This window comes from Myxocyprinus asiaticus, chromosome 29, assembly GCF_019703515.2.
Source record: "Myxocyprinus asiaticus isolate MX2 ecotype Aquarium Trade chromosome 29, UBuf_Myxa_2, whole genome shotgun sequence".
Lineage (NCBI taxonomy): Eukaryota > Metazoa > Chordata > Actinopteri > Cypriniformes > Catostomidae > Myxocyprinus > Myxocyprinus asiaticus.
In genome coordinates, this window is record NC_059372.1 from 25,602,179 (window position 1) to 25,615,739 (window position 13,561).

General features: G+C 40.0%; 1 protein-coding gene across 4 annotated transcripts in view; it reads right to left on the bottom strand.

Annotated features, from left to right (window-relative positions):
- The window catches only part of LOC127419706 (voltage-gated potassium channel subunit beta-2-like), a 109,779-nt gene that overhangs the window by 74,191 nt on the left and 22,027 nt on the right, over positions 1-13,561 (bottom strand). The window contains exon 1 of one of the 4 annotated variants that reach the window (XM_051661346.1): positions 3,604-3,983. The exons of the other annotated variants lie outside the window; for them this stretch is intronic. Within the exon in view, the coding sequence (XP_051517306.1) occupies positions 3,604-3,983 (380 nt within the window). Of the gene's footprint in view, positions 1-3,603; positions 3,984-13,561 lie in introns of those variants that run through there. 4 annotated transcript variants of the gene reach the window in all.

Below are 13,561 nucleotides of genomic sequence, written 5' to 3' on the forward strand. Positions count from 1 at the left end.
CCAATCCAGGGGCCGACAGCTGTGTGCCTGTTGCATATGGCGCCCCAGTCCGTCTTGGAGGCGTCTGTTGTAACCACAACGTGCCTGGAGACCTGCTCTAGGGGAACCCCTCCGATACTGCGCTCGATAACTCGTCTTCATCCCGGGCTCCAAACGAGAGGTCGAACTCGCCGAGACGAGCCGCATTCTTGTCCGAGCACCCGACTGGGGCGAGCGAGCATGCTAGGGAATGGGAGGTCTGTGGGGGGGATACCCGGTGGAGGTGGTCCCATTGAGGTCCCCAAATCGCCCCCAGTGCTAACCGGCACGGCCTCATACCCGTAGGTAGAAGGACCGAGGCAGGGAGCCACTGGGGTGGCTTGCTTTCTTACAAATGCAAGCCGTGACCGCAACGTTGCCATGGTCATGTTCTCACAATGAGGATAAGACCCATCCACGAACGATGTCTCCACGTGGGCAGCGCCCAGACACGTAAGACAGCGATCGTGGCCGTCAGAAGCGGAGAGATAAGGACCACAACCAGGAATAACATACAAACGGAAAGGCATCTTTAAAAAGACGTTCCATGTGTGCTGCTCTTTTAGAAAGAACATATACTCTTTTTAGAATATACTCTTTTAGTTGTTTTTGCCAAAGCGCCAAGGGCCGTTCTCTGCACTCCACAGGTGCAGAGGGGGAGAAGCTGCTGAAATGCACCGTAGAATCCAGCAGATGAGGTGAATGAACTTCACGGATGAATTCAGCTTCAATGAATAGAACTGCTTGGCTCCGAAGAAAAAATCTGAATAAGTGGTTGCATACCAGCTCCTTTTATACCCTTATGTCCGGGGGTGGCATGCAAATTCCACTCGCCAATTCTTATTGGCCTTTTTTCAGAAAAGCAGAGGTGTTTGGGGCTCCCAAGAGTGACCCCTAGTGTCACTACATCGACACAATGTCAAGTGAGTGACAGATAGGGAACAGAAGTTTAAAGGAAGTTGATGATGGACATAGTGTTTAAATTGACTGATATAGATGTATGACCTGAGCATGTGGCAGGTAGAAAATAGCCAATTGCTTTAAACAATTCAGCCACAACATACCAACCGAGAATACCAACACTATGAAAGGATCCAGTCCAAAATGTGCACTATTAACATTTGTGATAATACTGAGAGAGATTTCAACAGTTGGACCATTTGCACTGCATCATTTGCCTTGTCAATATAGAATGGGAAACTATTTTGACACTGTTTTCCATCAATTTATTGACGTCATGAAAAATTTTCAGATTCAAACATGACTGAAAGCATGACGTGGCTTGTACTTGATATGATACGTTTACTTTACCATTTGCATTGTTAAAACCATTGTCATAAGCCTTGTCAACATTGACCAGTCACACTAAGTGATCTTTGACATAACACATTTGATCTAAATAGGAAGGCATGGACACAAACTGTTGACACCCTGCACCACTTCTGTCAAAACACCAACTGTCTCTAATCAGAAGCGCAAAGACCTCCTGTCTCTCGAATTGCAAAACATTCCACAAGGACCACTGGAAAGCAACACAACATAAAAGTAGAGGTACATTATAGAGGTATAATGGTATAGAGTAGAGGTACTGAATTGTAGAATTGTAGAAATGGCAATTGCTTCTGCCAATCAAAAAGCTGATTGGCAGAAGCAATTGCCATTTCTACAATGCATAATTCCTGTTAGATAAATATATCGATATGATCTGTTACTGACAGGACAGTCATATAAAGATAAGTCACCTGACTCTATACAAGCAGGCCACCATGGGAGCAATGTCCTCTCAATGGCTTATAAAAGCAAAGCACTTAATCCAAGCCACACAGCTGGTCAAGACCCCCTTCAGACCTGTATCGAAAACTTGCTATTCTCTCTGGCTGACTCAGATACATACAAACCAAGCAAAACAGATTCAGCAACACTTCCCAAGTGACAAAAGCTGATAAAAACAAGATTTTCAAAAGCAACTCAGACGATTTGTCAGAATCTTCATCTAAAGGTTTGGTTCCTTTGTAGAAAAGACCAGCTTATACCATCTTGAATTGTGCTGAGTTAGTGTTGGTTAGGTGCTGGTAATGCTGATGAATCAGCATAGCCATGCTGTTCATCAGTAAAACTTAGCAGGTAAAACTGGTCTACCAGCATGTTCTTTTTGGTGAAGCAGGTTGACCAAACTAATCCTGCTGGTTAAGATTGTTAAGCAACTTGGAGGGTACACCAGCCTCCCATGCTGGGAAACAGCATACAAAACACAAAATACAGTATGCTGGTCTTTTCAGCAGGGATGAAAGACCAATTTACCATCGTGAAATTTTGTAAATCACTATTGAAGAAAGCATAGCAATTCAAGGTTCAATACAAATTTATACAAGCACTTAAAATGCAAGTGAATAAAGCCAGTCTATAAACATCTAAATGCACACAGTTTAAAAGTATAGCAACAAGATGCAAACATTATACGTGTTAACATGATTTTAGTGTGATGAATTTAGGGATTAACCAGCATTATGGCATTTACCAGATTAAAGGGTTCCCCTTCGCCACAGCGTCATGACAACAATGTTGTAATATTTGATATAACTTTACACAGATTAGGTTAGTCAGTGATTTTATAGCACTAAAATCATGTTAACACGCATAATGTTTATGTCTCGTGGCTATACTTTTAAAACGGTGTGTATTTTTTAAAATCTTTATCTTCTTTTTCTCCCAATGTGGAATGCCTAATTCCCACTAATTTAGTAGGTCCTCGTGGTGGCGCGGTTACCTCAATCCGGGTGGCGGAGGACAAGTCTCAGTTGCCTCCACTTCTAAGACCACCAATCCGCACATCTTATCACGTGGCTCGCTGTGCATGACACCGCAGAGACTCCGCACGTGGAGGCTCATGCTTTTCTCCGCGATCCACCACAACTTACCATGCGCCCCATTGAGAGCGAGAACCACTAATCGCGACCACGAGGTGGTTACCCCATGTGACTCTACCCTCCCTAGCAACCGGGCCAATCTGGTTGCTTAGGAGACCTGGCTGGATTCACTCAGCACACCCTGGATTCGAACTTGCGACTCCAGTGGTGGTAGTCAGCATCAAAACTCGCTGAGCTACCCAGGCCCAAAGCAGTGTGTATTTTAATGTTTATGGCCCCATTCACTTCCATTGTAAGTGCCTTACTATTGATGGGAAGTCCGATTCTTTTCCACAAACCAGTTCTTTCGAACAGTTCAATTCAATGAACCAGTTAAAAAAACTGATTCACCAGTTCTTTTACGTCATTGCGTACTGACGTCACTGCATGATGCCAGTATCCCATTTGGTGAACTAGTTCAACTTGTTTACTGAAAAGAACCGGTTCAAAAGAACGGTATGGACAGACGAGTAGAAATTATTTTTTGTGGTAGTCAACATTATGCCACAAATATTTTTTTCATTGAGCTTATCTTAAACCATTATTTTGTGTGGGAGCACATTATCAGTTTAGCCTGGGTGGACACATATCAGGGTAACTCCATCATTTGTTCAAATTAATTCCAGACTTAATCCCATAGAAGGACTTGCCTCAGTGGCTTCTTCTCACAGACTCTTACCTGTAACTCATTCCAGTCTGGAATGAGATAGACTCCTGTAGAGACACTCCATTGGTCCGCAAGAAATCCTCCAGGTTTTTGAGCTGGGCAGCTGCCCGCACCTCACGCAAGCTCCTAATCTCACCCAGTTCCCCACCACCCTGCCGCAAAGGGTAAAGGCCCTGGTCGGACAGGTAACGGTCAATGTCACTCCGCATGCTTTCGCTGAAGGACAGGGACAGCAACTTGCTGCTGCTATTGCTGCTGCTTCTTCGCACGCTGTTACTCGGCGGTCCATTCTTCGGGATCTGTTCGGAAGGGACACTCAGTTGATGGCTGAGGCGGTGGCCAACATGCCCGACACGCACATCAGTCAAACTGCTTCTGTGAGTGGCAAACATGCCCCGCAACCAGGTGACCTAGTGCCCAACACTGAACTGCAAGATGTGTCTCACACACACAGACGGAAGTGTGAAGCAAATAGCATGACAGAGACCAGCAGACTCATACAGGTCAGACCCCTTGCTTTAAATAGCGCCCACCTATCTTGGCAATCAACACCATACTCACACGTTCATGCATTGTAATCAGAGATCACCCTCCTGTCCCCGCTCTCCCTTGTGTGAATCAAATACTGTATGATAGCAAATCTAAACTGAATGATCTTTATAGTGTGTAACTGTGTGCTCAGGAAGGACACAAAATTAGAATTGTGTTCTTCCATATGCATGCATGCATGCTCAAGCAACAAAAGTGAGTAGACATTCAGACATACACAAAGAAAGCTTCATGTGAGCCCTGCTGCAGTTACTGTGGAGGACATAAATGCCAAATCTATCCAGCATCCAGTCAGTTAAATCAGCCTCCTAATGAATGAGTCAAAAAATAGACTGGCACTGATCCCAACAAAGGCTAAAATCCTAAAAGTAAACATGATGTACTTTGCTGTCATTATAATCCTGCACAAATAGAGGCCTACCTGAAAGATATCTAAATGTCAAACTTATCAAATGTGTGTATATATTTTTGGGTCACACTTTCCAATAAGGTTCTAGTTATTAAAATTAGATAATGCATTAGGTATTTTGAACTAACATACAATATTTTATTATTATTATTATTATTATTATAATTATTTTATTACAGCATTTTTAAATCTTGGTTCATGTTAATTTACCAACATACTATTGCTCATTATTTGTTCATGTTAGTTCATAATGCATTAACTAATGTTAACATACATGTTTAATATAAATAATTTATTAAATTAAAAAAAAAAACAATAAAAAACAATTTTTTAAATAAAAACAAATAGAAATACCAAAACTATCAAATTTTAAGACACTCAACAAAAAAAAAAAAATGTATTAATGAAATTAACATTACATTAACATATATAACAAGATTAATAAATGCTGTAAAGTATTGTTTATTGTTAGTTCATGTTAACTTGCATTAATGTTGTAACTAATGTTAACAACCATAGCTTTATTACAGTGTTCCCATTTTTGGTCTTTTTTTATTTATTATAAATACAATAAATATTTATCAATATATTTTTATAATTTTGTACTGCTTTTTTGTTAAAAAATAACAATTTAATATATAGAGGCATTTTATCAGTTGTTAAGTGGTTTAAGTGGCATTGATTTTCTCTTTATCATCAACATCTGTGATAAGTTAGTGTGCAACTGTCATGAGGCATACTGAAAATGGACACAATTTTATATGCCTTACTGACTACCAAATACCAAACTGACTGGTATTCATGCTGACAAATTACTACAGAAGACCATTTCAAACAATATGCAAGAATCCCTTGTGCACAGAACTGCATACCTAGAACACCACTTAATAATTTACCTGACAAGTACAGAAAAACATCCACACAACATACAGTGGCAAGAAAAAAGTATGTGAACCCTTTGGGATTAGCTTGTTTTCTGCATTAATTTGTCATAAAATTAAATCTCATCTTCATCAAAGTCACAAGTAAAGACAAACACAATGTGCTTTAACAACACAAAAACAATTATAATCTTTCATGTCTTTATTGAACACATCCCATTAAACATTCACAGTGCTGTGGAAAAAGCGAACCCTTGGATTTAATAACTGGCCGATCCTTCTTTGGCAGAAATAACCTCAACCAAGTGTTTACGGTAGCTGCGGATTAGACCTGCACAACGTTGAGAAGGAATTTTGGACCATTCTTATTTTACAGAACTGCTTCAGCTCAGCCACATTCTTAGTGTCTGGTGTGAACTGCTCTCTTGAGGTCATTCCACAGCATCTCTATTTGGTTAAAGTCTGGGCTCTGACTGGGCCACTCCAAAAGCTGAATTTTCTTTTTTTGAAGCCATTTTGTAGTGGATTTACTTTGATGTTTAGGGTCATTGTCCTGCTCCATCACCCAATTTCTACTGAGCTTCAGCTGGCACACAGCCACCCTGACATTATCCTGTAGGATATCTTGATAAACTTCTGGTCCAGGCCCCGAAGTAGCAAAGCAGCCCAAAATCATCATGCTCCACCGTACTTCACTGTTGTGATGATGATTTCATGTTGGTAAGTGGTGCCCTTTTTATGCCATACATAGTGCTTCATGTTCTTTCCAAACAATTTAACCTTAGTTTCATCAGTCCACAAATTTTCCCAGTAGCATTGGGGAGTGTCAAGGTGTTCTAATGATTCCTTCAAGTCTTTAGCTGTCACTCTAGGGTTCTTTTTTTTTTTACCTCATTGAGCATTCTGTGGTGTGCCCTTTGAGTCATCTTGGCTGGACGGCCACTTCTAAGTAGAGTAGCCACAGTAATAAATCAACTCCATTTATAGACAATTTGTCTAACTGTGGACAGATGAATATCTAAGCCATTCGTTATAACTTTGCAACCATTTCACCAATTCGTTTTTGTTGAAGTCATTAGCCTAGGGGTTCACATACTTTTTCCAATCTACATTGTGAATGTTTTAATGTATTCAATATATAAAATAACCAAACAATAATTTGTGTGTTAATTAAAACATATTGTGTTTGTTCATTATTGTAACTTAGATGAAGATCAAACCAGATTTTAAGACAAATTTATACTGTACATAAATGCAGGTAATCCCAAAAGGTTCACATACATACATACATACATACATACATTTTCTGCCACTGTATTTAATAACAGTATACATTTTGGTCAAATAATATGAATAGAGAATTCAGAGCAAGACCATTCAATCAGAATCTCATGCCTGTCACAAAATAAATTGTATAACAACTATACCAATAAATCAGACAGCAATTACAGGGCATGTTTCATTTTATAATCCTGCTTGTTCAAATCTGTTTACTTAATCCCACATCTCATGAAGTTCTCTGAGTCAATGAGCTCATGTGGCATCAGTCCTGGTCCAAAAGTACTCTTCCTTCATCAGAAGTGTATCATCAAGCTTTACATTCCACAATCTCACAAAAGTGTGTCAAACCAAGAGCTATCAAAATCTACATGTAGTCCACCACATACACAATATTTTACACTCTGCTTGTTCTTCACAGCTTAGTTTGTCTTTCATCCCAGCGAAAGATGTACTGTAGGCAGAAAGGGACAGTCTGAAGCTAACCTGCTTTTTCATTTCTCATAACTAAATCATCATGGTGCAGTAGCTTAGAGTAAACCAACACACAGCAGCCTTTCCTTATGTGGATCTAAGCCCTACTTTCCGTTCTTCACCATGCTTATGCCTGCAGCCTAGGAGAAGGCTGTGGGTGTGGGCAGGATCACCATGCAACATCCTCAGGCAGGACCTATATCCAGTTAAGCACCAGTCTTGTACTTACCCGGTTCCTTGGAGGGCGAGTCAAGTACGGATTTTGCACTACACTGCTCATCTGACAACCTAATGGTGGTCCACACACCACTGAAGACTGCTGTTTTCCAACTAAACAGAGAGCGCCTTTCTAGTATGAGCCTTAACAATTAGCAAACAGCAAGAAAGCTCCACCCCTTAACAAGGTCAGACAACACCCACTTTTGGCAAATGTCATAGAGAGAATGCTTTCTGCACCAATCACAGAGTGAGAATGCCTTGCAAACATGAATTATTCAGAACAGCATTTGCTCTAGAAGCCTTTGATGTTGTACCACAAGAAAGTGTATTTTGCTTGTTCTGTCTTTCGTGCAAGTAAAAATTTTAAAAGTACAACCAAGGTACCATGGTACAGACTATTGCAAATAGCACTGCATAGTTATCAAGTCCTGCAAGTGCTACAGTATAAGCTAACAGTGTATTCCTACCCATTTCATGGTGCGAGGAGGAAAACCAAAAGATATAATACAGATATTATAGTGTACAGAGAGTCCTGCACACATAGGATAAACACCACACAAGGAGCTACAGTGAATTTAAAAGTGTGAATGACACACAGGTCATAGAGGTGATGTATGGCTGTGCATACTGTATGTCTGCCTTGCAAAGCTTTCAAATGCAGATATGCCTATTTAGATAATGATGACAAATGATTTAGGACCATAGGGATTGAATGAGATGTGAGAGGGAGAGGGAGAAAGAGACTGAGATTACACATGCAAGTTGAAGTCAAACCCAGCAGACTGTAAAATTCTTCATACAGGTGACAGGGAGTGCTTTTCTCAGTAATGCTTTGCAGCAGGGCATACGTTTGTAACAAACGATAGTGAGACAAACAGACCCAAGAGAACCCACCTGAAACACACAAGGGCAAAAATGTCAACACACTTGGAACAAAACAAACAAGGAACGATGATGCCACGGTCCTTGTCAGACAAAACCCAACCTTACAAGGTGACAGGACCATGACATCACCGGAAAGCGCACGGCGGTAACCAACAACCGGACCCGTGTGCTCACACAAAGAATGTACATGAAACACGAGACAGACAGGGGATGATGATGCCATGGTCCTCGTCAGACAAAACCCAACCTGACAAGGTGACAGGACCGTAACATCACCGGAGAGCGCATGGCTGCAACTCAAGCACGGCAGTCACTAACAACCAGACCCGTGCGCTCAAACAAAGAACATACACGAAACACGAGACAGAAAGGGGATGATAATGCCACGGTCCCGTCAGACAGAAACCTAACCTGACAAGTTGACAGGACCGTGACAACGTTAGTCTTTGAAATGTAAGCACAGTATTTTATTTCCTCTTGCGTTAATTACAGTACTCTATACCGAACAACTATGAAAATGTTGCAAACACTGCTGTTTTATTTTCCTCTGACTAAAGACTCTTGGCATGCCTTAAAAACAGTAGCATCAATTATTTAGTACAGACCATTTGCGAGTGATGTCAAATACACTCTAAATATATAACTCATTCCATAGGCCAGCATGAGTCTGTATCCCTGTCTCTTGCCTTAGTCACTGAAACACACTGCCAATAAACATGATGATTCATTGTTCTCTCAAATGACTCTGCAGACCTCATTAAGAAATTACTCTACATTCTGGCTTCATGACAAACAAGATGTACACTATCGGTCAAAACTTTTGAAACACTTGAATGAAATGTTTCTCATGATATTAAAAATCTTTTCATCTGAAGGCGTATGCTTAAATGTTTGAAATTAGTTTTGTAGACAAAACCATAATTGTGCCACCATATTAATTTATTTCATTATGAAACTAAAATGTAATAAAAAAAAATTAAAAAAAATAAATAAATAAAAAATTTAAGTATTTGAAATTGATGACTTGGACCAAATAATAAAGAAAAGCAGCCAATAAGTGCCCAACATAGATGGGAACTCCTTCAATACTGTTTAAAAAGCATCCCAGGGTGATACCTCAAGAAGTTGGTTGAGAAAATGTCAAGAGTACATGTCTGCAAATTCTAGGCAAAGGGTGACTACTTTGAAGATGCTAAAATATAACACAGTTTTGATTTATTTTGGATTTCGTTTAGTCACAACATAATTCCCATAGTTCCATTTATGTTATTCCATAGTTTTGATGACTTTACTATTATTCTAAAATGTAAAAACAAATTATAATAAAGAATGAGTGTTTCAAAACTTTTGACCGTTAGTGTGTGTGTGTGTGTGTGTGTGTGTGTGTGTGTATATATATATATATATATATATATATATATATATATAATAAAAACAGAGACAGGAATAGCCACAGCAGCGTTCTACCAAATGAAAATAGGTGAAATGGCACTGAATAGAGAGAAAAATTACCTTGTCAGATTCTTTTACATAATACTATTCTGCACACACATTTAAAAAAATAAATAAAAAAAGCACACAAGTCTCGTAGAATATTTTAATTGTAGCAAGTGTGGTAACCTACAATCTCAAAAAACAAAAAAAAACAAAAAAAAAAAACACTGATTTCATTGCATTCTATCCATTTAAATTTGTAACAAATTAGTTTACTTAATCCATTTGAGTTTGGACTACATAAATACTTTTTGTAGCATCGATGAAACTGGGCAGGGGATTTCCATTTCCCAGCATGCTTTGCATGGGACTGGATGGGGTGAATAAAAGTTAATTAGTTATTTTACGCATTTTTGAGCAAGATGAGAATAGGAGATTTGTTAAGGTGTTCTGTTATCAGGGCTGGCCCAGCCAAATAATAAAGAAAAGCAACCAATAATTGCCCAACATAGATGGGAACTCCTTCAGTACTGTTTTAAAAGCATCTCAGGGTGATAGCTCAAGAAGTTCTTGCCGAAATCACAATGACAGTGAAAACTAAAAACAACATATTAAGAATAAAATTAGCTCTGAATAATCACAAAAAGAAACATTATCTGAAAGTTACAACAAATAAAATAACAGCAGTGTATCTAAAATCGGCAAGAATTAAAGCTAAGCAGTACACACTAATCTGCATAATTTATTCATAATTAAAGCATTACTGGGAACTGAGCGCGGCTTCTTTTCACATTATTAGACACAGATCACACACCTTGCTGAATAATGCTTGCATCTGACAGAAACACAGGAAATAAGTTATGAAAAATATTTGTGGCTATTTGAGTCTTTGAGGCTTATTTTGTGTAAAGGATAGCAGAAACAGCGCTTGTCAAATCATTAGGACTTTTCACGTTTTCTCAATAATAATCTGCTGGGGAAGGAATTAAAACACTGCAGATATAAAGACTCAAACTCTAATAGAATGAACATATAATTAATCTGGAACATAACCAAACTATCTGCAAAGATCTCTGCTCTCTAAGAGGTATGTGTTTATTCTTTACATTTGTTTACAAATATATATTTCAAGGTGTTGTGTTTATAGGCCCTATTTAAAATATGTAATTTTGTTTATACATAATACTGTTACCCAGTAATTATCATATTTGCAAAGACACAGGTTTAATTGAGACACAGGTTTATTTGTATTTCTAGAAACAAACTGAAAGGTTATCAAAATAGGGAGATAAAATTGTGACTTGTCACTGTACCTAAATACACATATTCCCGTATGCATGTACATTTAGCCAAACATCTTCATGTTGGGAAAAAAAAAGCTATTGGAGACATTATTCACATCATCTATTGAGCTATTCAGTATAGTGCTTCTTTCTTAGTGCTTTCTATTTTAAAAATCTGCTCATCTGCAAATCTGTAGTAAGGACTGTAAAGAGATGGACCAGTGAAGCAGAGCTGGAACTACTTTGACTGCACTGATTGGAGTTTTGAGGCTGCAGCCACAGACCTGGATGAGTACACAGATACTGTGATATCATATATCAGTTTCTGTGAGGATATGTGCATCCATAAAGGGACATTTTTATCATTCAATAACAATAAACCATGGTTTACAGGAAAACTCAGACAGCTTTGTCATGCCAAAGAGGATGCTTACAAAAGAGGGGATAAAATATTGTACAACCAGGCCAGGAACACACTTACTAAGGAAATCAGAGTGGCTAAAAGAAGTTACTCTGAAAAACTGAATAAACAGTTTTCAGCCAATGATCCTGCATCTGTGTGGAAAGGCCTGAAAAGCACCACCAAGTACAAGACACCTCCCCCTCGCTCTGTAGAGAGTCAACTAATGGCTGATGAACTGAATGTGTTTTACTGCAGGTTTGAAAAGCCCAGTCTCACACCCCTCCCCCGCTCTGATCTTCACTTCACTTCACACACACACCAATACCTCCTGGAACCCCCCTCCTCCTACTCAATCTGCACTTGTGATCTGTGAGGAGGATGTGTGCAGGGCCTTTTGGAAACAAAAGACTAGGAAAATTTCAGGCCCAGATGGTGTTTCACCTGCCTGTCTGAAAGTCTGCGCTGACCAATTGGCCCCCATCTTCACACAGATCTTCAATAGATCACTGGTGCAGTGTGAAGTTCCCTGCTGCTTCAAACGCTCCACCATCATTCTGGTTCCCAAAAAAAAAAAAAAAAAAAAATCAGACCGTTCGCTCTCACATCTGTGGTCATGAAGTCGTTTGAGAGACTGGTTTTGGCCTACCTGAAGGACATCACTGGACCCCTGCTGGACCCCATTCAGTTTGCTTACTGAGCACATAGGTCTGTGGATGATGCTGTCAATATGGGACTGCATTATATCCTGCAACACCTCGATAGACCTGGGACTTATGCAAGGATCCTATTTGTGGACTTCAGTTCAGCCTACAATACCATCATGCCTGATCTTCTCTCAACCAAACTGAACCAGCTCTCCGTGCCCACCCCAATCTGTCGATGGATCACCAGCTTTCTGACAAATAGGCAGCAGCTATTGAGACTGGGGAAACTCACATCTGGGACCCTCACTATTAGCACTGGTGCTCCTTAGGGATGCGTTCTCTCTCCACTGCTCTTCTCTCTGTACACGAATAACTGCACTCAAAAGACCCCACTGTCAAGCTCCTGAAGTTTGGATACGACACCACGGTCATCGGCCTCATCTGTGATGGTGACGACTCTGCATACAGGTGCGAGGTTGATCAACTGGCTGTCTGGTGCAGCCAAAACAACCTTGAGCTCAAAATAGTGGAGATGACTGTGGACTTCAGGAGAAATCCACCCCCATCATCCTGAACAGCACTGTGGCAGCAGTGGAGTCATTCTGGTTCCTGGGCTCTACCATCTCTCAGGACCTGAAGTGGGGACACCCACATAGACTCCATTATGAAGAAGGTTCAGCAGAGGTTGTACTTCCTTTGCCAGCTGAGGAAGTTTAACCTGCCACAGGAGCTGCTGATAATAGTTCTACTCGGCCGTCATTGAGCCTGTCCTGTGTACATCTATAACTGTCTGGTTTGGTTCAGCCACCAAATCAGACAGAAGGAAACTACAACAGAGAGTCAGGACCGCTGAGAGAATTATTGGTGCCTGCCCACCCTCCAAGACCTGCACGTCTCCAGAGTGAGGAAACGTGCAGGTAGAATCACTCTCGACCCCACACACCCTGCCCACACCCTCTTTGAACTGTTGCCCTCTGGACGGTGCTACAGAGCACTGTGCGCCAGGACATCCAGGCACAATAACTGTTGAAAAATCATGAACAATTAAACTGCATTCAGGACTCCCCCATAGTGCAATAATGTAAATAAATATCTCATGTACATATGTAAATTCACATATTTAATTCAATAACTGTACATACTCTACCTTGCACAAACAATACCACTCGCACATGTGCATACGCCATTCTGTTATATGTCCTATTATTTGTATGTCTGTTTATACTCTTACCTTGTTTTATATTCGGTGTCTCACTGTAATGTTCTGTGTGCACTTGTTTCTCCTATCACCAAAAAAAACAAAACAAAAAAACAAAAAATCCTTGTGTACGTGAGAACACTTGGCAATAAAGCTCATTCTGATTCTGATCATGTTTGCAGTGGTTCTTTGATGTTTTAAAGTCATGTAAATTTTCACAACAGAGGGCCCATTTTCATGATTTTGCCTAGGGCCCCACAAACCCATGGGCTGGCCCTGTCTGTTATATTGGTATTTAAAAAGTGTCTTGTTA